The sequence below is a fragment of the Globicephala melas genome, chromosome 7 (assembly GCF_963455315.2).
Source record: "Globicephala melas chromosome 7, mGloMel1.2, whole genome shotgun sequence".
In the NCBI taxonomy this organism is placed as follows: domain Eukaryota; kingdom Metazoa; phylum Chordata; class Mammalia; order Artiodactyla; family Delphinidae; genus Globicephala; species Globicephala melas.
Genome location: NC_083320.1, coordinates 4,900,493 through 4,924,374, shown reverse-complemented (window position 1 = coordinate 4,924,374; position 23,882 = coordinate 4,900,493). Strand labels below are relative to the sequence as shown.

The window sequence follows — 23,882 nt, the reverse complement described above, 5'->3', positions numbered from 1 at the left end:
GATTTTCTCAGCGTGAAGCTGACTAAGCAGCAGGTACCCTTGAGCAAGAGAATAATTAACAGGTAGAAATTCTCAGATTATAGAGGCCCAAAGCAAAGGGAAGACATCAGTCAAATCAGGAAGGGATCCGTCCACGTAGTCTGGGGCTTGGAGCTGTGGTAATAAAGCATCTCGTTTCTACGCACTGGCGTTAGTGTCATTCATTCATTCATTCATTCACCCAGTGTTGCTAGGAGTCCGCCGTGGGCAATGCTGGGGGGTAGAGAACCAGACACAAACGAGACCCAGTCCCTTGTCAGCACTGGAGAGAGTCAGACCCACATACCGATGTTGGGGAAACAAAGAGGTAAGTGGCAAGGTAGCGTTAGGAGGAGGGCACTAAGGGAGCTTTGGGGAGAGGCACCGGTTGAGGCTGTGGCATTAGGAAGGCTTCTCAGAGGAGGTGACATCTGAACCGATTGCTGACCCACGAGTAGGAGTATTATTTTGGGCAGCGATTGATGTGGAACGATCTAAGCGTCTGGAGTCTGCAAGGCCTGTTAGGATGGTGTTTGGTCACTGGCATATCGAGGACGAAGCAGGGAGTGGGAAGCTGAGGACGAAAGGACCATGACAGTGGGAGGGACAGGATGGTTCAGGGTTTTAGATCAGGTTTTAACTTACTTTCCACAATCTCGTGGCAAATTTGTTCGCTTTTATGTTTGTTCTTCTCATTAGTGGCACCGTCACCCATTTATCCAGCCAACCAGGCACACCCCCCACCCCCCGTTCCATCCATCCATCCAACCATCCCATGTTTACCGGCACTTTACTGGGGCCGGAGACAGTGCTGAGCGTAGGCGTTCAGAGAGGTGTCCTTGCCAGCATCAGAGACACAGTTCTTGGTCTTCGGGGACCCGAGCGTACTGGGAGGTGGCGTCAAGAGCGTCAGCAGTCAGTGTGAAGTGTTCTGGGTGTGCAGAGAAGCAGGGAAGCCACCCCAAACTCTCTCCGGGTGAAGGAAGGGGCGCCCAGGTGAGTGATATGTTCGTGTGGTCCCTGCCGGACCTGGGTGCCTGCAGCAGAATTGATCGTGAGCATTTCGAGGGAGACGCTTTGTGGTCTGTTCATGGAATACTTGGACTCTGGCCTGCAGGCAGTGGGAGGCTTCCCGAGAGTTGTGAAATGAGGGAGTCGCATCTTTGCAGTGTCAATTTTAAAGAATCTCTGGTATTCTCTGGGCGAAGAGGGGGAGCTCCCAGGCAGGGAGATAAGCTAAAGGCTCTGCCAGGATCCAGTGGACGGACGCACAGCCTGCCCCGTGGTGGGGGTGGGTGTGTGTGTGTGGAGACCCTCAAAAGCACATCTGGGCGGGGTGGGAATTGGAGACGGCGTCCAGGTGTCTGGCTTGGGAGTCTGAGTGGTGATGTGATCACAGGATGGTGAGCAGATTGGGGAGAGAACGGTAAGGTCTGGACATGCTGAGGTTTCAGTACCAGTGTAGGTGTGTTTGGGTTTACCTGAGAGGGGGTGGGGCTGGAGAATGAGAGTGGGTATCCATGGCTTACTGGGAGTAGGTGGGATGTAGCCTGGCTCCCTTGGTTGGAGGTGGGTGCTTAGAATCCAGGATCTAGGGAATCTAGGAGGTCTAGGGAGGGAGCCAGCGTGGGCTGGGGGTAATTTGAAGAGGAAGCCCAGAGCGGGAAGTTTGAAGAAAGAGAATCTCCTCTACAGCTTCTGGTGTTGCAGCAAGGGGAGGGCCAGGGGATTTAGAAACAGAAGTCCTCGGTGACCTCGAACAGTGTCCTTGTAGCCATAGGGTCAAAACAGCAGGCTGGGGGTGGGTAGGGTCAGAGAGTGGGCGAGAGGGAGGCAGGCTCTTCGTAGGCGGGGGACCTGTGTCCAGGGCAGGTCTCTCGTCCTGCTTTTCCTCAAGAGAGAATTGGTTGGATCATGCTTAAATGCAGAGGGGAAAGTTCTAGCCGGGGAGGAAAAGATTAAAATTCAGGAGAGTCTTTGCACAGAAGATAGAGGGGGAGTGAGGTCCTGAGCAGAGGGAGGGCCTCCCCAGGGACAGCCACGTGAGTCCAGGTGTGTCCGCTGTGTTAACACGGGAGCGTTCTCTGAAGAAGGCTGGGTGAAGCCAGCCTTGCGTGCCGGTGCCTGTGAGTTCCCGCTTGCTGGTACAGTGGCCCTCACGTCATGCTGACCTGGTTTCCATCCAGCACAAACACCTTTGCCGCCTTGACCGTGGGTCCCTGCTCTGTCCTGCCGTGTGGACCCCGTGTCCAGAGATGCAGGCCGGCTCTCCTCCTCTCCCCACCTTGGTCCAGTTTTCTCCCCTCCGGTCCCTCCCTGGCACTGTGCTTTTTTGGTGTGGCTCTTTATCAGCTAGTCTCACCCGGCTGCAAATCCTACCCCAGAGTTGTGACGGAATGCATGTCCTCCCAATCCCCTTGTGGCTCTGTACTGCCACTGCGCCCCATTGAACCTCGTACCTTGTTGAGTGTTTCGAGGGTCCACAATACGTGTTGGTGGGCTGACGCACTGTACACCTTCCTGATGTAACCAGCACTCACGGGATTCAGTGTGTGTTCTAACCATGTTGATTCTTCAGGCTGTAGAGGCTGATAAAACGTGAGAGGTTAATTGAAGGTGTTGGAATCCCTTCTTCTCCAGCAGAAGCATTTAGCCCATTTTCGGCCACCCCGCTGATGCTTGGTCGTGGTGTTCAGGATTGCGTCCATTTTAACCTCTCTATTGCAGGTTGCTGAATCGCACGATAGACTGACTACTCCTCAGTGACTGCCCATTTCTGTGTTTCAGGGCATTGTGGGTAATTTAGCCAGTGGCAAGTCGGCCCTGGTGCATCGCTATCTGACCGGCACGTACGTCCAGGAGGAGTCTCCCGAAGGTATGCTGCGTGTCACACAGTCTCCACCTCTAGAGAGTTTAGTTTTCTGAATTTTTTGTTAGCATATTCTAAATCATTACTGTGACGTATCCCATGTCGAGAAAAGTAATCACAACATAACCAAGCAGTAAAGATCCGTAGGCACGTTGCTTCTTCTGTAGTATTTTTCGCTGACCATCTCGGCATTTGGAGCAGATAGAGTCAAACCATGAACGCTGTTGAATGTATTTCGTACCGAATAGTTCTGTCCCTTCAGATGTGAATCCAGTGTCGCTCCTTTAACTGTTACTGCTTGGACGTTTCTCTGATCTAGATCTTGAGTTTATACCTAATTTGTGTGTACTGTTCCTTAGTCATAGATCCGAGCCTTTCAGATGACCCACCACCATGTGTTTGAGTATGTTTCCCCCCTTATATTGTATTGTAAACATTTAATAATCACTTTGCATGAGAAGAAGCTATTTCTTTTGCCATGAGGCCTTTACTTCTTCAGTTAACATATCCATATTTTGTTTTTTTGCTTTAAATAAAATGATGGTAGTAATGCTAGGAAACCGCTTAGCTCCCGTGTCCCCAAATCCAGGTAGAGTGTCCACACACAGTTTTCTAAATTATATTTTCTCTCCATGTAACCTTTGAAAATCCAACTCTGAGACACTGAATTTCTGGTTCCTTCTTTTTCTTACTGGCTGTTCCATTCTTTGCAGATATGGACGCAGGTAACTATACATTTTCTTCATGGCAGCGCTTGTCTTGTTTGAAGAGCGAGGAGAGACACAACTCTGTGCTGTAGTCTTCCCTTCCCTCCTTGTTCTGTGTATATCATCCTATTTTGTTTCATTTGATCCTTTCCTTTTTTTTTAAGTTCAACATTTCACCCTGTTTTGTCCCTTAGACGTCTTTTTAGCAGTAGTCCTGAGTAGCTTCACATGTTTCCTGTAACACCTGTTCTAGTATTTAACTCCTGTCTTGGATACTGTGTAACCGTTCAGAAAAGTGTGGCAGATGGAATTCTGTGGCAGTCGTTGCGTGGGGCTCTGCCATGACTTTGCAGCATTTTGCGATCCCGCCATAAAAGTCTCGTGGTGGTCACATGAGGGAAAGGCCTACGTTTTTCGTTATCCGTATTGAAATGATGGTTTAAGGGAGATTAGAAGTGAAGGCTCAAATGTGGGAATCAATGAGGAAAAGCATAGCTAGACACTGAGAAATGGATACAGATGCTAGAAAATTACGTGCTGCAGAGAGATGAGAAAGTCGGCCATCTTCTTCCCTGGAATCCGTACCTGCGTCGTACCTGCGTATTTGTGCCTTTGTGTCTGGCTGTGGGTGTTAGCCGTAGTCATTTTGACTACACCCGAGAGTTTTGTAGAGCCTTTTTCTTGGGGGTTCTCCTTATTCCTCGGGTCTAGCAATTGTGTAGATTGATGGCACCAGCTGCTGCTGGACTAATTAGCTGGACTGCAAGTGAGAGGATCACCTCCTCAAGTAAAGCTGCCTGTGTGCCCCTGGAATGCTCAGGATTTCAGTTGAGGGGACCCCTTGGTCGGGGGTCCCTGGAGGTTTCGTGGCCTGGGCCCTGGTTTTGCTGCCACGAGCTGGATTCTCCTGTGCTCCGTTCGGCGTCTGGTGTGGTTGGTGCGGGTCCCCGGTTCTCCCGCCTGTGGCCGCCTTCCCCTTCCCCGCGTGGTGCTGTTTCGTCCTTACTGTGGCTTTTGCCATGTCCCTTTGGGCGTTCAGTTTGTGCGATCGCATTTGGCCCTGACTGTGATTTCTTTGTGGCGGGCCCTTATATTTTGATGAACACAAAAGCCTTTCTCTTGAACGTTCGCACATCAAAAGTAAAAACTGTACCCAGTGGGGAGACCAAAATGTGCTCTGTAACAGCCCTACTTCTTCGACTTTCCAGGTAACACATTTTACTCCGGGAATTTCATGGTATCATACGATTTTCAGAGTACATTATTTTACAGGGTGGATGCATTCTCGAGTTCGGTAACGGGACGTCCCTTCTTTCATCTGCAAAGTGGAAACATCTCACCCCTCAGTGGGGTCTGTGCCCAAGGGCTCCTGGGTCAGGGGAAAGATTGTCCGAGATCTTTGCTCGCGCCCTTCAGGAGCTGGCCCTGCCACCTGGCCACCTGTCCTCTCACCGTTTGAGAGGTCAGGGGATTGTTCCTTGACGTTGCCAGGAGCGTAGAGAGGTCCCCCCAGGGGACGTGCGTCAGGTCCTCTGGGACCCGGAAGAATTGTGAGGAGGCGCCGCCTGGTGCCTGGAAGCCTTTAGTCCCCACGACTCCCTGTTTCCCAGAGGCCAGCCGCCCTGGAACCAGGCAGGTGGGCATGTCTTTACTTCCCATGTTCTGTCCATGTACTGGGGCGAGTCCCACGTGGCAGCAGGAGGGAACCGTAATTTGTTGTTTCCAAAAGGAAATGAATGAAAAAAGCCTTGCTTTCTCATCGTCTTGGCACACAGAAGTCCCTGCCCCCGGTCTCAGAGCCTGTGGCTGCAAAGTGATTTCAGTCCTTGCCGGATGCATTAACATCCACCGATTACCCTTGCTCGCTTCAGTGAGAAGCTTTCCACGGAGAATGTTCTGGAGCTGCAGTGTTCTGTGTCATCACCCAGGTTTATGGGGAACATCAGAGCAAAGGGAATCCTCTCTGGGGTGTGCGGGAGGTTGATGAAGCCGATTACAGCTCAGCACCACCTGCAGCTTCGTTCGTAGCAAAGGGTCAGGTTAGGACGCAGCTGAAGGTGTGTGTCACGGTCGCCAGGCCGAGAGGTTTGGCCTCTGGCTGAGCTGTGAGACCTCTCCGTTTTCTTGCTGTTATTATTACCTGCAGCTTCATCCCCCTTTCCTCTTAAAATGGCTGGAGTGATCCACTGCCTGCCCCGTACAGCGCAGCGGCTTTACATGGGAGGCGTGTTCCTGGGGGCTCTGCCTGTGCACACAGCCCACTGGCGCTTCCTGCCCTTCTCCCGTCTGCACAGGCTCTTCTTTTGCTTTAATTAATGTGTAAATGTCCTTTAGTGTTACTCTGACCTGTGATGGGCATCTTTAGATTGCTGGGAGGGTGAAGGTGGTCAGGGCCTTCTGTTTTCGGACCCCCAGCCTTCGCCAGAGTGCAGGTTCCATCACCTCTCAGAGGATGACACCTGTTGTGCTTTGTGTTATGCATTTGGGTTGGTACTTTATCCCCGTGGCAAAGGCAGCTGACTCATACAATTTAGATTATTTTAAAGATACAACTGAAATGAGGGAATGGATTTAAATATTATGTGTGGGTTTTTTTGTTTTTGTTTGTTTTTGTTTCTGTTTTTTACGGTATGCGGGCCTCTCACCGCCGTGGCCTCTCCCGTCACGGAGCACAGGCCCCGGACGTGCAGGCTCAGCGGCCATGGCTCACGGGCCCAGCCGCTCTGCGGCATGTGGGATCCTCCCGGACCAGGGCACGAACCCGCGTCCCCTGCATCGGCAGGCGGACTCCCAACCACTGCGCCACCAGGGAAGCCCTTATGTGTGTTTTTTAATTAGTGGATTAACAATGCAAAAGTGGGTAACCCAGTAGGGAGCCTGTAAGTCCACAAAAATAATCCAAAGAGTAAAATTTTTGTGCAGGCAAATACCCTTTTAATCGTGCGTGTGCGTGAGATACATGTGTGTATCCGAGTCCTAGGGCTGCATGACATATTACCACAAACTGTGTGACTTGAAACAGTGGAGATGTATTCTCACGGCTCCGGAGGCCAGGAGTCTGAGATTGAGTTGCTGACAGGTTGGCTCCTTCTGGAGGGAATGTGGGAGAATCCACGTTCCGGGTGACTGGCAGCCCTTGGCGTTCCTGGGCTTGTGGACGCATCATTCCAGTCTCTGCCGTGTCGTCACGGGGCCTTCTCCCTGGGTCTGTGTCCAGGTTTCCCTCATCTCATGAAGACACTCGTCTCTGGATTTAGGCCCACAGGTACTGGGGGTTCAGACTGGAACACATTTTTAGGGGACAGAATTTAACGTGTAATAGTATGTGCATATTACACATCTGGTGTTGAAACAGAAGCTGCACTCGGACCTGTTGAAGTTGCCCCGTTACTTCTTGGTGACAAGAAGGGCGATTAGCTGCCCCAGACCTCACTGGCCATGCTCATGGCTGGTCTCCTAGAACGTCACAAACATTAGGTTAGTGTACATGTGACCTTCACACCTCTGATGGAATTTCACAGCTGTCACTCACTTCTGATGGAAAGAATCGGGTGGAAATTATTCCTCTGCCATTCAGTGCCCTATTAGTGGCTGCTAATTAGGACAGTGAATGAGGATCTGGGCGTGTAATTCGAGTTCCATCTCATGTGCTTGTGCACTTGATGTCTGCTGTGCACCCTGCCTTCCCCCGCCACAGACTCCACGGGCCTGCCGCAGTTTTTTGCTCTCTTCCTTCAAAATAAGAAAGAAAAGGAAAGAAAACCGAGGCTGCCCAGTATTATGTAGGAATTTGATGGAAACGTGGGCCACCTGAGATACTTTCTCTTGCAGACCGGGACACGGTGGTGTCCCCGAGAGCTCTGAGCTTCAGAGCTGAGCCCTTACTGAGACCTTGTCCCGCTACATCTCCCTCTGTGTGCCCCTCCCTTTGTGCTTCCCACGGTGGGCCACACAGGGGACCTGGGGCCCAGAAAGGCTGCTGCCCAGCAGCGGCTCTTATGGCGGTGGAGGAGGGGAAGGGGCCTCTAGCTCTAAGATGCACTACAGTGCCCAGCAGACTGAGTAGTGTTAAGGTTGGTGGAAACAACTTTAAGGACGTCCAGAGACCGACCTTCCTGTGACGATAAAGTTAGCTCTTGGCTAATTTTTCAAGGACTTAGGGCCACCAGATGGGTAGGAAGTACCAGGATGATGTCACGCTGTCTGAGAGCTCCCCTTCGTTGGAATCTGGAGTAAGCCCTCATCCAGGTGTGACACAGGTGGGTTCGCCACCTGCTGCGGAGCGGGGCCTCGGCCTGGTGTGACTTGGGGGCGGCTGACCCTGTCGTTCCCAGGTCCTCAGGAGCTGAATCCATCAGAGGTTCATTCCTTCAGTGAATGACTCCAGCTTCCTGTAGGCTCTTCACCAATTCACATTTTTGGGTAAAAAAGCTCCGAGGCCATGGCAGCCCCGAATCTAGGCCGGCAGCCAGCAGGTTCCGGCCACGAGCCCGGTAATGGGGGACGTGCCAGCACGAGGGCTGCGACGGCACCGCCTCTCACCCGCATGTCAGGCCCGCACTTGCCTGTGGTTGAAACCCGGGTTCCCAGCCTGTTGTAGCCACTTACTGTCGTTGTGGCCTTGGGGGAGTTACCCATCCTCCTGAACTTCAGCTTACTCCTCCCTGCTCCCCGGTCCTTGTAGGGACTGAATATGAGTGTAAGCGTGCAGGAGACTGCGTTAGCCCTGGCATGGAGAGAGGGCTCAGGGACGCGTACCTCGTAAATAAGGGTCCTGCCCCTTCGCTCCTCCATCTTCTGCTTCAGGTGGGCAGCCCTGCCTCCTGGGCTGTTCTGACAGGTGTGGCTTCAGGACTTCGTGTCCACCAGGTGCGAGGTCATGGTCCCCGCTGCTCGTGCCCCAGGCGTCCTGGTCCTCGACCAGCTCAGGCCTGGCTCGAATATGCCTGAGGCACTGTCTCTCCTCACCAGAGCGGTTATTCTAACAGCTTTAAGCACAGCTCAGGTCATGACCGTAGAGAGCTGTACGAGATGCCTGGGACCTAATCGGGCCATTTGGAAACTAGAAAGAAGGATGGAATTTAAACTGGCCCACCATCCCCACAGGGCTTCTAGAATGGGGCTGAGTTCTCTGAGGTCTTTCTTGCACCCGGGCGGTGGGGACTCTGTCTGGGCTGCTTGCAGGGTCACGAGCTTCTCTGGTTGGATGTGGCCTCAGAGCACGGTGGCCACTGTGATGGATGAGACAGCCCCATCTTAGCCTTCTCTCCGGTGTTTCCAATCCGAGGGTGCCCCCCCGAGGGTGACTGGCCCTGGGGTTACCACTGTGCCCTGCCCGTGCCTAGCCGGGACGTCATACACCGGCTGCAGTTCTAATGGTCACTTCCTCCGGGGTCAGCGGCTGCTGGCCATCAGGTCACTGTGAGCTGGACGTCCCTCTGTTAATCTTGCCACTTCCCTTGAGGACTCTGCCTGGAATTGTTTCCCAACAGATGTGTCTATCGTCAGGGCAGCAAAAGCCTTCTCAGGAGCATGGGTATCTGAAGTCATTTTTTAAAAATGAATGTTTACTTAGTTTCTTAGAAACAAGCCATGTGGTAAATACCAGCCTTATTTTCTGGGACATGTGAAATGCATTTAAACTGTCAGCTCCAGAAACCCTTTCCAAATCAAATAAACTTAAAAAACATTTTTGTGAGCTACCACTGCTCAGCAGATGTTAGGTTTATTTCTGAACACGTTCTTGGTGCTGTTCAGTGTTCCAATGAACAAAATATGTAAACACTAATAAAAGTCGAGTAGTTTGAAATCTAGCCAGTTAAATGTTTCAGCGTAACTTTACCATCTTACTTGCGACCAGGTGATTATAAGTACATGATAAGTTTTCAATGAGGATTATCTGAAGCCTTAAAACTAAGAGCCCACCGGTAGGTTGGCTTAATAGATAAAGCAGAAACCAGTTCAGCCATCTTCTTTAATTATTTCAGATGCTGACTCAGTCTCTAACTCTAGGAATATCATTGATTCTTGTCATTGTTCTGATCTGTGTAACCGTCTGCTAACTCTGTCCCCTCACACGTAAGCCATACTGAGGATCAGGTGATAGTGCCTTTAAAATAGGCAAAGGATGCTAAAATAATCACTAGAACTTCAAAGAAATCATTAGAGAGAAGGGTGTTCTGCTTCATTTTAAACAAGAAAAAGACAGCTGTAAAATTAGAATAAGGAGATTATGTTTTTGGCATTGACAAAATTGGCAGGACAAAATGTATTTTTGAATTGGCTGTTTGGGACTCAGAACACATTGTCCCGTATTGTTATAATTAATTCACCAGGAAACTGAGGGCCTACTGAGAGCTGGGCATGGCACCTGTGGCCAGTGTGTGTGTTCCAGAGGGGAGAAGAAGCTTCTGGATGAATAACTGTAATTCTGTGGTGATTTACACCTGGTCAGCTGAGCAGCCTTGCATGCTGGCTTCAGCCGGGAAGTGTCCCTGGGCTCCCAGGGTAGCCCACACATCCTCCTTCATGTCATTTGATTGACAGAGACCCCAGAATAGTAGCGTGCATGCTGGGAACACAACCGTGTCTTTCCTAAGACACCTCAGGACAAAACCATTTCTTTAATAGGAAAAAGGAGACTGGGGTCTAGAAAGTTCCACCTTTGAAATTAGAAATTATTTTTTCTAGAGAAATTGTAAGTCCCAAGATGGTTTTTTAGACCTTTAAGTGCACGACTTAATTGCAAATTAGAAAACAGTCCTTGGATCTGTCAAAGCTGAATTGCCACCAGGTGTTTTCTCCTTGGTCCGTTGCTACATCTGCCCATGACCTTGGGCCCTGACTTTGTCGTCTTGCTGGCAGCGGCTCTGGATCCAGGGACCCACGTGGCCGCCGACCAGTCCATTATTCACCCAGGCAGCTGCCTGCTCTGGTCTGGTTCATGTTCATTGTCGTAGTGTAGAATCCCTTGGTTGCAAGGGACAGATGACCAGCTTCACTGAGCTTCAGTAGAAGGGGGGAATTCATTCACTCATGTACCTGGAGCAGCTCCGGGGATGGGTGTATAGCTTGAGAAAGCCCCTGATCACCTGATGCACGTGAGCTAGTGAGGAACCTGCCTCTCCCATTGCTTGGGTCTCCCCACTTGGCGGCAGGCAGTTTTGGTGGCCTCGTGACTGCGTGGTCTGCAAAACTCACGTCTCATGGGAGGAAGAGTTGCATGTTTTTCTCAGTAGCTCCGAGGGAAGACTTAGCGACACCTCTGGATGGCATTGCTTGAGGCGCAGACTCTTAAGTTTTAACCGGTGGGAAGCTTTGTAATGCAGATCTCTTCCCTGATGAACAGACCTGATCCACTCAGTTTACCCAGTGGGAACAGGGCGCCCCGGAGACCAGAAGGGCCAGGTCCTGTTTGCTCTCACCTCTGTGCTTCCTTTCGCAAATCTCTGCCTTTCACAGGCTCACTTCTCTCCCACCCTCCCACCCCATTTTATTGGTCCCAGGGAAGGGCAAGATCTGAGACTCATAACCAGTCCTTGACCGAGGCAGTCTGACCACAGGTTGAGAGGTTCTCTGTGCAAGTTTGTACAGAAAGGAAGAAATGCCGGCTGAGGCCAGCCTCGGGGCGGGCAGAGGAGAAAGAAAGGGGGGCAGGCAGCACCGGCAGATGCGGGGCAGTGGGTCAGGGGGCCAGGCTTACGTTCCAGACGGGGACGGGGATGGATGTGCCAGCGTGGAGCCCACCTTCCGGCCACGGCTGGTGCGAGACGGGATTGCCGCGTGAAGAAGACGCACCGCCTGTAGGATGACGCTGGGAGGTCACGCCTGCTGGATGTTCGAACTCTAAGGGCAGACTTCCACTGGGGCCATGGTCAACTCCCAGGGCCAGGACGTGGAGATAAGGCAGCAGAAGGGAAAATACCAGTAGCAAAATAGGCCAAATGCCAAAAAAAAGAATTACACGAGGAGGGTGTGTAGTGTGATGAAGGTGCCCGCAGACTCTCCCCTCCACGTCATCTCCTCATGCAGGACTCAGGGACCCCCAAGGTGCCCCTTGAGAGCTGGGGCATCGTGGGCACAAGACCTGAGGGGCTGGGACAGGCCCCCGTGTGCGTACGTGCGCACCTGCGTGCACGCCACGTACGGCTGCCCATTATCTACAAAAGGTGACAGTTCGACATGACTGAAATGGTTTGACCAAATCAATTCTTTGATGATTGACCCAGGCCAGAAGTGGAAACCACATGCGACTCACAGCGTAGTCTTCTACCCGTCGTAGTGGCTTCCTGGATGTCCTGTGTTGGGAGGGATTGTGAGGCAGGATCTTGGCTCGGGAAGAGTTCTGAATGTAGCAGATGGTCCCCCCTGACTTGCGTCTGGAAGCTGCTCGGTTCCGTCCATGTGGCCCAAGGGGCACCATGTGTGGCCAGCACGCCATCCTTTTCTGAGCCCCATTTCTTACCGTTTTGCTTCTTTTACAAAATGGCAACACCACAAACAAAAGAAGAGAGCAGCATTGTTCTTTGAGGGCCACTTGGGGGGGACAAGCATGTTGAAAGTGTGGAGGGGGTGGGGCTTGGTGACAGAAACCAGGTGGCAGTGTGTCCTCGACTCCTTCCATGCAGCGGAGGGGAGCGGGTGAGGCTGAACCAAGGGGGAGGTTGTGTGCAGGGACTGTCAGTTACGCGGGTGTGACCGCGTGATCTCCAGGTGGACCGGGCTGCCAGCATGTGCATCTCCCATTGCCCTCGTGCGTAGAAGGATTCTGAAGGGAGTTGGGGGCCGGACCCCTGGGCTCCCAGCAGTCATTACACAGGCGCTGGCTTTGGCGAGGGACACAGCAGGGCAGTTGGGAGGAGTCTTCAGACAACCTCTGGACCTTGGAGCTAACACAGAACGGTGGGAATGAGCCGCGGGGACCATTTACCACTGGACCCACTGCTGCCCCATCAGGAGGGGCGGCAGCTTATTAGTCCCACGAAGTACTGGCTGTAGGATGTGCCCTGGCCCGCCTTCCGGTTTGGGCAGGAGCCTGGCAGTACAGGTGCAAGCTAAGTGTGTTCCAAGATGCAGATGCAGGGGCTTCCTGGGCTGGGCAGGTTCCGAATCTGCCTGAGAGGGAGACACACACACACACACACACACTCACACTCACACTCACACACACACACACTCACACCCCACCCCAGGGCAGTCTGTCTCCTGCCAGCCCTGGGTGGTAGGCTTTGCTCCAGGTCTTGGTGGTGTCCAGCTCACAGGGTGCTGGCCTTCTCAGAGACCAGATCACCCTCTAGGATGGGCACAGTGACCCGGAGACAGAGCCCCCTGGAATCCTGCTGTTAAAGTCCTGACAGTGTTTCCATGGGAATGAGACAGTTACAGAGAGTGAGCCTCCACCTCTCCCCCCGCCCCTGGAAATGGAAGAGGACAGTCCAGACAATAAGTGATGTGTCCCCAACTTCCCTGGGGGCACAGTGGTTGAGAATCTGCCTGCCAATGCAGGGGACACGGGTTCGAGCCCTGGTCTGGGAAGATCCCACATACCACGGAGCAACTAAGCCCGTGTGCCACAACTACCGAGCCTGCGCTCAGAGCCCGCAAGCCACAACTACTGAAGCCCACGTGCCTAGAGCCCGTGCTCCACACCAAGAGAAGCCACCGCAATGAGAAGCCTGCGCACCGCGACGAAGAGTAGCCCCCACTCGCCACAACTAGAGAAAGCCCACGCGCAGCAACAAATACCCAACGCAGCCAAAAATAAAATAAATTAAAAAAAAAAAGTGACATGTCCCCAGAAGAAATATCAAAGGGGAGACGGCTCTCCCATAGCCGTCACCCCCTCTCTGTACTGTTGCTGCTCCTGAGCTGAGAAGGATTGTTGCATTTTTAAAGATCTGTAAAAATAAATAAACAAGAACAACCCCTCCCTGCCCCTGACCCCGAAGCAAGGCTACTGCCCGCGAGGCCACTGTCTGGTGGCCCTTCGCCGTGATGGCTTGTGACCCTGCTCTGCAGTGTCAACACATCAGGTATTAAAATGCAGAGGATTTCTGGGTTTCTCCATAGGGTCTAATCTCACAACCACCATCCTGTTTTAGTTTCTTGAAACGAGCACCTGATTTATATTCAGAGAAATGTATGTGGACAGACAGTTCTGAAGCCAGTACTTTTACGTGTCCAATTCAACAATTGCATTTTCAAAAACAAAGTTGGCACGACAGTTTTTTTTTTAATGACAAGTTATTTTCACGTGGGAAACACTAGTTGAGAGCAGTAAAATCTGAGGGACTAAGAGACCATCTGCCCGTGTGCTGGTAGCTGAGCAACCCACCAAGGTGCTGTTGGGCGCTGGCCAGCTCACCTCCTCACCCCCTTTTCTGAGGCTGCTGCCCCTGGGCTCATCCCAGGCCATGGCTGGCGGGATTTGGCCTCATTTAAAGGCACCAGGTGAGCAGCTGGGCTCTTTTCTCCTGAATCTGCAGTACTTTTTGTAATTCATCCCTTTTTATGCTTAAAATAAATGTGCAGAGTACTAAAAATAAAACAAACAAATAACCTTAAGTACATTTCCCCCCAGGGAAACAAGTATGTGCACGACTAATATTCCCCTCACCACCGAACTATTTCAGAGACTGTAGTAGATGCTGGAATGTTCACGTACAGCCACCACAGTGGGTATCGGAACATTTCCAACAAACAGCTTACTTCTTTGGTCACACAGGCATATTGGCACTTCCCAGATATTGCAGTTTTGTTATTTTTTAAACAAATGGCAGGTTTGTGGCAGCCCCGTATCGAGTGAGTCTGTCGGTGCCATTTTTCCCAACAGCCCTTGCTCACTTCACGTCTCTGTGTTACATTTGGATAATTCTTGAAATATTTCAGACTCTCTACCAGCAGAAAGGTTATGACTTGATAAAGGCTCAGATGATGGTCAGCATTTTTTAGCCGTATTTTGAAATTAAGGTATGTATGTTGTTTTTTAGACATAATGCTGCTTAATAGACTACTACAGTATAGTATAAACGTAACTTACATGCACTGGGGACCCCCAGCGTTCCCGTGACTCGTTTTACTGCAATACCCGCTTTATTGCGGTGGTCTGGAACTGAAGCCACAGTAGCTCTGAGATGTGCCCGTGTATTAGATTTTATAGGGAGGGGCCCATCATTACGTGGCTGTTTCCTCCTTCAGGGGGCTGGCTGAAAACCATGCCCCCCGATCCCGTCCGCTCGGTGGGTTCCCAGCGGGTTCCAGGGGGCACAGGCTGTGTCTGTTCCTGGTGCCCGGTCCCCTCCCATACCCCACCCAGCTGGCTCTCCTGGTCAGTTCCCGTGTCCTCCCGCTGCCCTTGAGAGTCAGAGATTCTGTCCTGTTCACTCTGTTCACCAGCACTGTGCTTATTATTGGCCCACAACGGGCTTTGCTAAATGCTTGCTGAGTGGTGCTTCTGAAGACCAAGGTTTTATTGCACCAGTGTAGGGAGCTAACAGAGAAACGGGGAGAGGCGAACACAGGGGGAGAACCCTTGCCAAATACTACTAAGAGCCAAACTGTGTCACAGGTGGAGTGTCAATCAGGTCCATTCCCCTGTGTTCCTCTATTGCTTGCTTGCATGGAAGTCCCCGTCTGAGATTAGACACACGCCGTACACGTGGATAAATATTGAGATGGTTACTCGGACTCACAAAATCTTCTCCCTGGGGCAGTGTGAGTAGCACCGTCCAGACCTTGGTATCTTGTGAGCTCTTCAGACTTGGGAAAAATGATTACTACCCTGGATCTCCCAGAGTACCTGGAAATGTGACAGAGTGTTAAGGGGAATCCTGGTTTTCATATGGGAATTTGAGCGAATTGAGGGAATTTCTTTCATTCTCTGCTTACTGTGGTCTTGGTTCTTCCTTGTCGTTGAATTTCACTTTGAGACTCTCCCTCAATGTGCAAGTCCCCAGACAGAGTCGCCGGTGTAACACAGCAGAGCTTGGTTGGTGTTCAGGGGACACAGGTAGTGTTCCGGGAGCCTGACGGCTGCCGCAGATCAGCTCCCGCTCACCTTCGCTGTGGCTGCAGAGGCAGGTGGTGGTGCACGTTGAGTTTTCACACAAGGGAGCTGAGGCACCGGCCGCTACTGAAGCCGCACAGGGTCGCCCAGCTCAGAGGCAGACCCTTGGCGGGCGGCTTCGAGCCCGTTCCTCTGCACTGCGCTCCCCCTGCCTGGATACACACACTCTGCTGTCCTGAAATGGCCACAGCCCACCTGACGGCTCAGCACCCACGTTCAGGGGCCTCAGCGGGACCTCAGGTCACCAGGTCTCCTGCGTGCTGGGCCGTGCCGGCCCCTGCAGGCTGCCTGTCCCTTGGAACAGCTGCTGAGTTATTGGGGAAAGTACTGAGTTCAGTGGAGGATAGTATGTGAACTTTGGGGGTGGGTCCTAACTTCCAAAGACAGCTTTGCAGGGAAGTCTGAGTGTGTGGAGCCAGGGCAGCCTGAATGGGCCTGGGGCTCTGAGCCCAAGGGAACAGACTGCGGGCCCAGGCGCCAGCATCACACCTGGAGCGTGAGCTGAGGACAGCAAAGTCCAGGCTTCCCTTTCCGGAGAGTGTCCCGTGTCCACCACAGGGCCCGTGGACATCTTCACAAGAAGAAGGATGCTTTGCCTCCAGGACCTGCCGGCCTCTTCTGGGGCTGCTGGTATCGCAGGGCCTGTTTTATTCTTTGCAGTACCTGAGGTTCTGCCGCTGTGATTACAGAGAACATTTTGTTGGGTTAATCCTATCTTACAGCCATTTTAGTGTTTTTTTGCAGGGGAAAAGCTAATGAAACTTACGAAAGTGGAATTGGGCCTGTCCCTGGACGTTGATGATTGGAGACTGGTCCAGGCCAGCCAGCCTGCACCTTCCCAGGGTTTCTGTGTTTGTTTTAGTCGTGAGAAGATAGCACTTGGAAGAGAGAACTCTTAATGGGTTTCATGTGTTAAGCTGCTAATTTACCTTTTTCTCAAAGTTCTTGGAAGTAAAGAAATTGAATTTAACTCTTGGGCAACAAACCACTTCCCCAGACATTAATTTTCCGGCTTCTTTTTTGAGCAGCAATACCGCTTTTACAAAATGTTTTAAGTAGATCTCTGATACATCATGGTGTTCTGTTAATAAAACTTGTACAAGTTCTAGTTTATAAGTTTCTGACTCATTGCTTATCAGAGACAGCAATAAAGCTGTTTTATGAACACAGAATAGGGCTTAAGGGGCTCCTGTTTCAGTTTTATATCTGCCTTTTCATCCAATTAATTTTTGATTTTATTTACTTGATGTCAAGAAAACCTGAGCTACACAGGTGACACTTAAATATATATATATATGTATAAATGTATATGTACATATTCACCTTATTCGCCATTTCAAGGTACTCTTCCATTAAATACATCCAGAAGTTTTGAAGTAGTAGGAATACATCCAGAAGTGTTGAAGTAGTAGGAATAGTAGCACTCTTGAAATTCCAGGTTGAATCAATGAAGGCAGTGACTCTCATTCCATAGAAGTATTCAGGTAGGAGCCCCGCCCCCCAGACCACGGTCAGCACTGAGTGCACTGTGACATCGCCAAGAGCCAGCTGGTTAACTATCTCCTTGTTGTTGCTTAAATTACTTGCATCACACAAAAAATTGTCACCGCACGTGTGCCCGGCTTGTCCCTCACGGAAGGTGGGACATGTCCCAAGCAGTTTGCTTGCTTGTGCAATCTTCATGATTTTCAGGCGCAAACAAATGCAAGATGAGATTTTTAAAAGGCCAGGGCGAGGCCGCAACTTTCCCCGTATCCCAGCAGGTGGGTTCTGCCTCTGCCCAGGTTCCCTGATGCAGCAAGAGCCGCCATCTTGGTCTCTGGGTTAGTGTGTAACATACCTGCCATGTGACAGCCGTTTCAACACCAGTTGTACATATGTAAAAAATGCTTATTCCATTGGCCATTTTCCACCCCCCTGAAGTGGCCCTGGAGTGTGCTCCTGGGGCTGCACCTTGGGCCCTGCTGTGGGATGAGAGCCCCGTCTTGGCTGGCGTGACAGCTTTTCACCAGGGCCTTGGTTTTGCTCCATCCTTAAAGTGACGTTGAGAGTCTGTCTTTTTCTCTTGGAAGATCATGGGCTGTTTTGATCTGCAGGTTCCTATCTTCTTGCATTTCAAGAAAATGCCTCTGTATTTTATCTCTGAATAGTCTTTGAGCTCTTTCATTGGGGAGTTGTTGTCAGAGGTGCCGTTTATCCTTTTGTTAGTTTCATTTGTCTTCCTGTCAGTTAACTTCTGTCTTTTTCATCTTGACGGAGTTTATTTCAAGCCATTCCTCCATGTCAGAATTTCAGCTTTGAGCGGTGTTTCTTCTCTCCCTTACTTTTTCACATTGTATTCGTCCGTTCCAAAATGTTGGTTTGGTCCTCAGTTCTAGAGGTTCCCATTTCTTCCCTCATTGTTTCGGTTTCTTCTCCCTGGAGTTCTTGTCTTGTTCAGTGTCTGTTCATAAGTGGTATTAGGGAGGGAAGTATCAGAAGGGATTTTCTTCTGCTTTTTGAGTTTTGTTTGGGTTTTGCGGGCTCCCTTGCAGCCCGCCTCCCCTTTTATTTTGGCTGTGCTGCATGGCTTTCAGGATTTCATTTCTCCGACCGGGGATTGAACCCCGGGCCGTGGCAGTGAAAGCCCGGAGTCCTAACCAGTAGGCCACCAGGGAACTCCCGCAATCCCTCCCTGTCTTTTTCCCCTTGCCCTATCGTTGCATGATAGTCTCACCATCTCTTTAGCTTCTTCCTCCCCTTTGCTGAGATTGGCGCTGTCTCGACTGTAGTCAAGTGCAGGGATACACGCACTGCCCAGGCCGTTCACATAGGCTGGCCACTCGTCCTGGGTCAGGTACGGGACGTGGGGAGCCCCCTGCCATCTAGTTTCCTGGGGCAGGACACAGGCTAGAGGAGACATCCCTGGCCCAGAGGGATGGCGCAGTCTGCCCGAGTTCCCATTTCCCAGACCTCCGTCACACCCCCGGCCCCTGCAGGGAAGCACGGAAGGCTGAGGCTGGATGTTACTTTCCCTGAGAATCGCAGTGTATCATGAGTCCCTTTGTCCTCTGAGGGCATCTCCTCCAGACAAAGGTGAGCTGCCCTGACACACAGGGCGCTTGCAGTCCGTAGGAATTTGCTGGATGCCCTGCGCCAGGTCCCCTGCCTCCGCGCGGGCTGGGCGGGGGTTGTGTTATACGTCACTCCCTGCGGGGGCCCCTCCTTGCAGTCTGGGTATCGCAGGCACTTGGCCTGCAGAGAGCCCTGGCGGCTGCTCGTTTGGGAACCTCCTAACTGTCGGGGGACAGGGCACAAAGGCCATGCTGCCCCTTCCTGAGCACCCCCTCCCTGGGGGATCTGGAGCCCCTCTCCACCCAGTGCTGGAGTCCTCCTGTTCATTCTTAAGGTCAGTGTTTTCGAGGTTGGTTCTGTAAAGCTTGGCTTCTTTTCTTGGTGGATGGTGAACTTTTTATCTGGCTTTTACTTTCCCCCCCCTCATTTTATTAGATATGGAAGAAAGGAAATTTGGTTATAGCAAAGTTCAAACCTTTCGTCTTACCCTGGAACTTTGACTTCTGTCTCCGTCTTCCTTCTTTATTTTACTCAGGTCTGGGTGAAAAGAAGTTGTTAAAGACCGTGGCCTGTGTGTTAAACCCCATTTCACCTGAAGTCATAAGCGTGAGCATTTCACCCGTGAACTTACCAATCACACGCATTAATTAGATCCTTAGTGTTAGTACATTTTTATAGTAGTCCCTGCCCTCCCTTTTTTTTTTTTTTTTTTTTTTTGCGGTACGCGGGCCTCTCACTGTTGTGGACTCTCCCATTGAGGAGCACAGGCTCCGGACGCGCAGGCTCAGCGGCCATGGCTCACGGGCCTAGCCGCTCCGCGGCACGTGGGATCTTCCCGGACCGGGGCACGAACCCGCGTCCCCTGCATCGGCAGGCAGACTCTCAACCACTGCGCCACCAGGGAAGCCCTGCCCTCCCCTCCCCTTTTTTAAACAGTGTAAGTTTTTTAAAACTTGGCAGGGGAAATGAAGTCTGATTTGGTTAAATTTTGTAAACGGACGTGTAACCAGTAAAATTTTTCTTCCCCAGTGTAAAAATAATAATGGGATCCAAAATCCCTTTTAAATGTCATGATATGAAACTTCTCCAAAACCTCAGTAATAGGTACCTGACTTCAGTATTTTGATCAAAGTTAAAAGCGCAAAATCAATTTTAAAGCCTTTCTGGCACATTCATGATCAGACTTTTCATATTCTCCCGGGGAGAAATGAAAATATTCATAGTTGTCTCCAGTGTAGTCCTCTCATCCCGCCAGTCCTAAATAATTAGGGAAAAACAACATTTACAGATATTTGTTCTGGGGCTAAGTAAGAAGAAAATTTTAGGCAAATGTTACAAATGACAAGAATCTCTAAACCATTCCTCCGGGAAAATCAGGTGCTCCTGAGCTGGGGCCTCGTGAGGGTGACAAGATGTGAGGCCAGCTTGCAGCTATGGGGAGGGTCTTAGCGGCTTGACTTTGTCTGATCAGATGCTGGAATAATGCCCCCCCCCTTTCTTATGGAAAAGGGAAATAGCGTGCTCCACAAATGCACTTTTAAACTCAAGTATGATATTCATCCTTTGCTTATGCGTGGAAGAGTGAAGATGGAAATCAGCAGGAAAAAAAATGAAACATGTTACTGAGTCCAAGCTCGTACGGCTCACCACACAACAGGCCAATAATGGAGAGATGAGTTGCTGGGGCAAGGAAGAGCGACTTTATTCAGAAAGCCCGCAAACCGAGAAGATGCTGGACTCATGTCCCAAAGAACCATCCTGCCTGAGTTAGAATTCAGGCTCCTTTTATACGAGAAGGGGAGGGAGTAAAGTCAAACACTTACTGGTTCCCATCAGCTTCCTGAGGGGATGTGTTCATTTCTTCCTTCCTGCGGTCATTCACAGGTGGGCCTGGTCAGGATGTTTCCTGTGAACTAAACAAAAGTATTTTAGCTTAATGCTCACCACCTGGGAGGCAGGGTTCCCAGAGATGGGCCATTATGTATCATTTAAGCTTATAGGCAACATCCCTTTAATGATTAACTTGTAATAGAATACAAAAGGTTCTTCCCTGTGACACAAAGTGATAGGCAGGTCTATTTCTTTTTAGTTTCCTAAGCACAGGGATGATTACCATTTGGGGCTGAAGGCAGTTCCCTTCCGGATCGAGGAAAAGACATCCTCAGCCCCACTGCCCTGCATTCTCGGTGTTGCCCTGTGGGTGCTAGGAAATTACACGAAAGATTCCAAGCTCGTCTGTGGACACTGTGTGCCGTGAACTGTCTGAGCAGAAATCCACAGGGAAGAGGGCAGAGGTGAGAATCAGTCAGCACTTCCGGGTTTGGGTCTCATGCTTGCTGGCTGTGGGGGTTTGGTCAGTGTCTGAACTTCTTTTCCAGCCAAGTTAGATGTGGAGGTTGATGGTGATATTTGCATCACAAGATGCTGTGAGGAACAACGGACATGATGTGGGAAGAGAAGTGCTTTGTAAAGTATTACAAGACTTGCTGTTGCCTGGAGAGCTGTTAATGATATGATAATATCGTTTAGTCCAATTAGCCAAAAAGACAGAAATGTCAAACATCTGTTGCAGTGTTTACTCCCAACAAGATTTGTTTTTTTTTTTTTGAGAATAGGAAAATTTGATTTTCTTTTTTTCCCCCTTAAAGCAGAAATGCCAACCCAGGTGAGATGGTTATACGTCCTTCAGTGTAGACAGCCCTTATATTTAATAGGGCTCCATTGTAGGTCCATCCTACCTAGCTTGAGTTTAAAGAATAGAGGGAACCCAGTTGTTTTTACCTACGCCAGCATCCCAGATTCAAAACTGGTTCCCCCAGCATGAGATCAGGACTCAGGGTAGTAACCTTGAAACCTTGATACTGATTGGTTACCAGTGGATTATAAGGGGCCCCCTTGAGTCTTTTTTTCAAGATATTAAAGAAACAAAACAACTGACCTTTTCTTCCTGGTGTGCTATTCACAACACATCCAGCATCCCTGTTCTTGGTAGGTATATTCAGGTCCATCTTTTACTCATTTTTGGAAGAAATTAAGACCTTGACTTGCTTAAGAAGGCAAGCTGAAGGGCAAACAAAGTTTCCCAGGGCAGTTTTCTGGAAACTCTGAAAACTAGACTTTGGGTGAACCAGAAATTTAATAAATTGCATGTGAAGTTGAGTTCAGACAAGAAGAATGTCCCCTCTGTGTGCTCTAACGAGATGCAAACACTTCTGTCCAGCGAGACTCAGTTACGAACATCAAAGCCCAGAGATGAACTTGGTTCTGCTCACTTATCTCTACATGTTTGCCGCATACTTAATGTGGTGCTCTCTACCTCTGCTGACCTCACGGCATCTCTGGAAGGAACAGACTGAAGTGCGGGAGGGATCTCCGTTTTCCCTTCTCATGGAGATGTCAGCACAGGTCAGAGCCCTTGTACCCCTGTGTACTCGGTGGGCAGGCAGCTGTGTGGGGGACACTGCACACGTATGCACGGGTGGGCCGAGCCAAGGGCATGTTGATCGTTCCCAATACAGGGGTCAGATTTGGGTACACTTTCTGAAAGTAAAACTACCCCCCAGGTACTTTAATGTCATGTAATAGTACTTGGCAGTCAGAGACGGTTGACGATTATTCGTGTAACAAGTTTATAGCATGGGCCGCAGGCCAGGCTGTGCATTAAATGCTGGGAATACAGAGCTCGGTGCAGCAGACCTGCTAGCCCTCCGTATCGACAGATTCGTTCAGCCACGGATCTGAAACACTCAAAAAAAAAAAAAAAAATTACAGGAAGTTTCAAAAAGCAAAACTTGAATTTGTCTCATGCTGGCAGCCATTTACGTAACATTTATGCTGAACTTAGAGCTATTTACGCGGTATTTATACCGTACGAGATATTATAGGTAATCTGGAGATGATTTAAAGTATATGGGAGGATGTGTGTAGGTTATATGAAAATACTGCACCATTTTGTATAAGGGATTTTGGAACTAGTCTCCTGTGGAGTCTGAGGGATGACTGTAATTGGAAATAGGATTGTAAAATAGGCATTTAAAAATCTGCATTAGAAATGAAGTTGGATGTAAGTTTGGTAGTGTGCTCTAACATTTCGGTAGGGAAAGATCTAATGGCTGGGATGGATGGCGGGTTTGAATTTCAGATAATGAGAGAGGTGGCCCCTGGGGAGTGTAGACCAGCTTGGTACCCCCCCCCACCTTCATCCCAAGGTTTTTTCCCTTTGTGTCTCTAAAGTGAACTGTAGAAAACGGATTTTGAAGTCGAATTTTATTTACCTGCTGGGCTGTTTCTCCAGTACCCAGTTGTCTATGTTCCCGTTGAGCCTGCTGACAATCTATCAGCAGTAGGAGTTTATTTTTTATATATAATTTTATTAATCGTAGTCTTACTTTTTCACAATCTGGGTGCTTAAACACCTGGCTGAATTTTATCTAATCAAACCTTTGGGTTCATGGCAAATGCATTTGAGTGTTTCATTTTTGTTTCCTGATGTATAACACCAGAGAAAACACAGAAGTCCATTGCAAGTGTCTAATATTTGCAATTGTAAAATATTGAAGAGACATACTAATTACATATCTTAGGGGGGAAGTGAAAAGTGATTTTAGAATTGGAAGGGGCCTTAAGAATGGAGGAGAGAATCACCCCTCCTTTTAGAGCTGATGAAAATTAGGTCCAGAGGCCTCTGCTTGAGGTTACAAAGCAGAGGAGCGGAAAGAACTCTGTGCAAACCTTTCTTAACTTCAGTATTGTTGTTCAGCTATCTGGACACATAACTTGGGGTCGTGACTCTACAAAAATATGTGAAAGAAAGTGAATGAACGAATAGATGTGAAATTCATCCAACAAGCCCTTACCCTGTAAGACACACGAGGGCATAGAGACCCAGGGGAGGAGCAGGGCCATCAGCGGGCGTCATTCCGGGAGAGCTGCATGGTGACGCCCACCGGGTGCCTGCTCCCCAGGGAGATGGGGGGAGGCGGCTGGCAGCGGAGGGGTGCTGGTACTGCGGGAGCTCCCCCCTCCTGCTCTGGAGACCACGTGGACTAGTGAGGAATTGGCCGTGTGAGACCATCGTGCCCAGGGCAGCTGTGAAGCCTCGTGGAGGTCGAACCTGAGTTCATCAGACCAGGGCTGGCCTCCATGCGCTCAGATGCTGGGAGTCAGCGCT

General features: G+C 50.2%; 1 protein-coding gene across 14 annotated transcripts in view; it reads left to right on the top strand.

Moving 5' to 3' along the window:
* AGAP1 (ArfGAP with GTPase domain, ankyrin repeat and PH domain 1) overlaps window positions 1-23,882 on the top strand; it is a 560,573-nt gene that overhangs the window by 189,614 nt on the left and 347,077 nt on the right. For 8 of the 14 annotated variants that reach the window (XM_060301677.1, XM_060301669.1, XM_060301676.1 and 5 more), the window contains exons 3-4: window positions 2,806-2,893; window positions 3,601-3,612. The exons of 1 other annotated variant lie outside the window; for it this stretch is intronic. In XM_060301677.1, the coding sequence (XP_060157660.1) occupies window positions 2,806-2,893; window positions 3,601-3,612 (100 nt within the window). The remainder of the gene's footprint in view (window positions 1-2,805; window positions 2,894-3,600; window positions 3,613-23,882) is intronic. 5 more of the 14 variants (XM_060301680.1, XM_030865641.2, XM_030865522.2 and 2 more) reach the window with 1 other exon arrangement.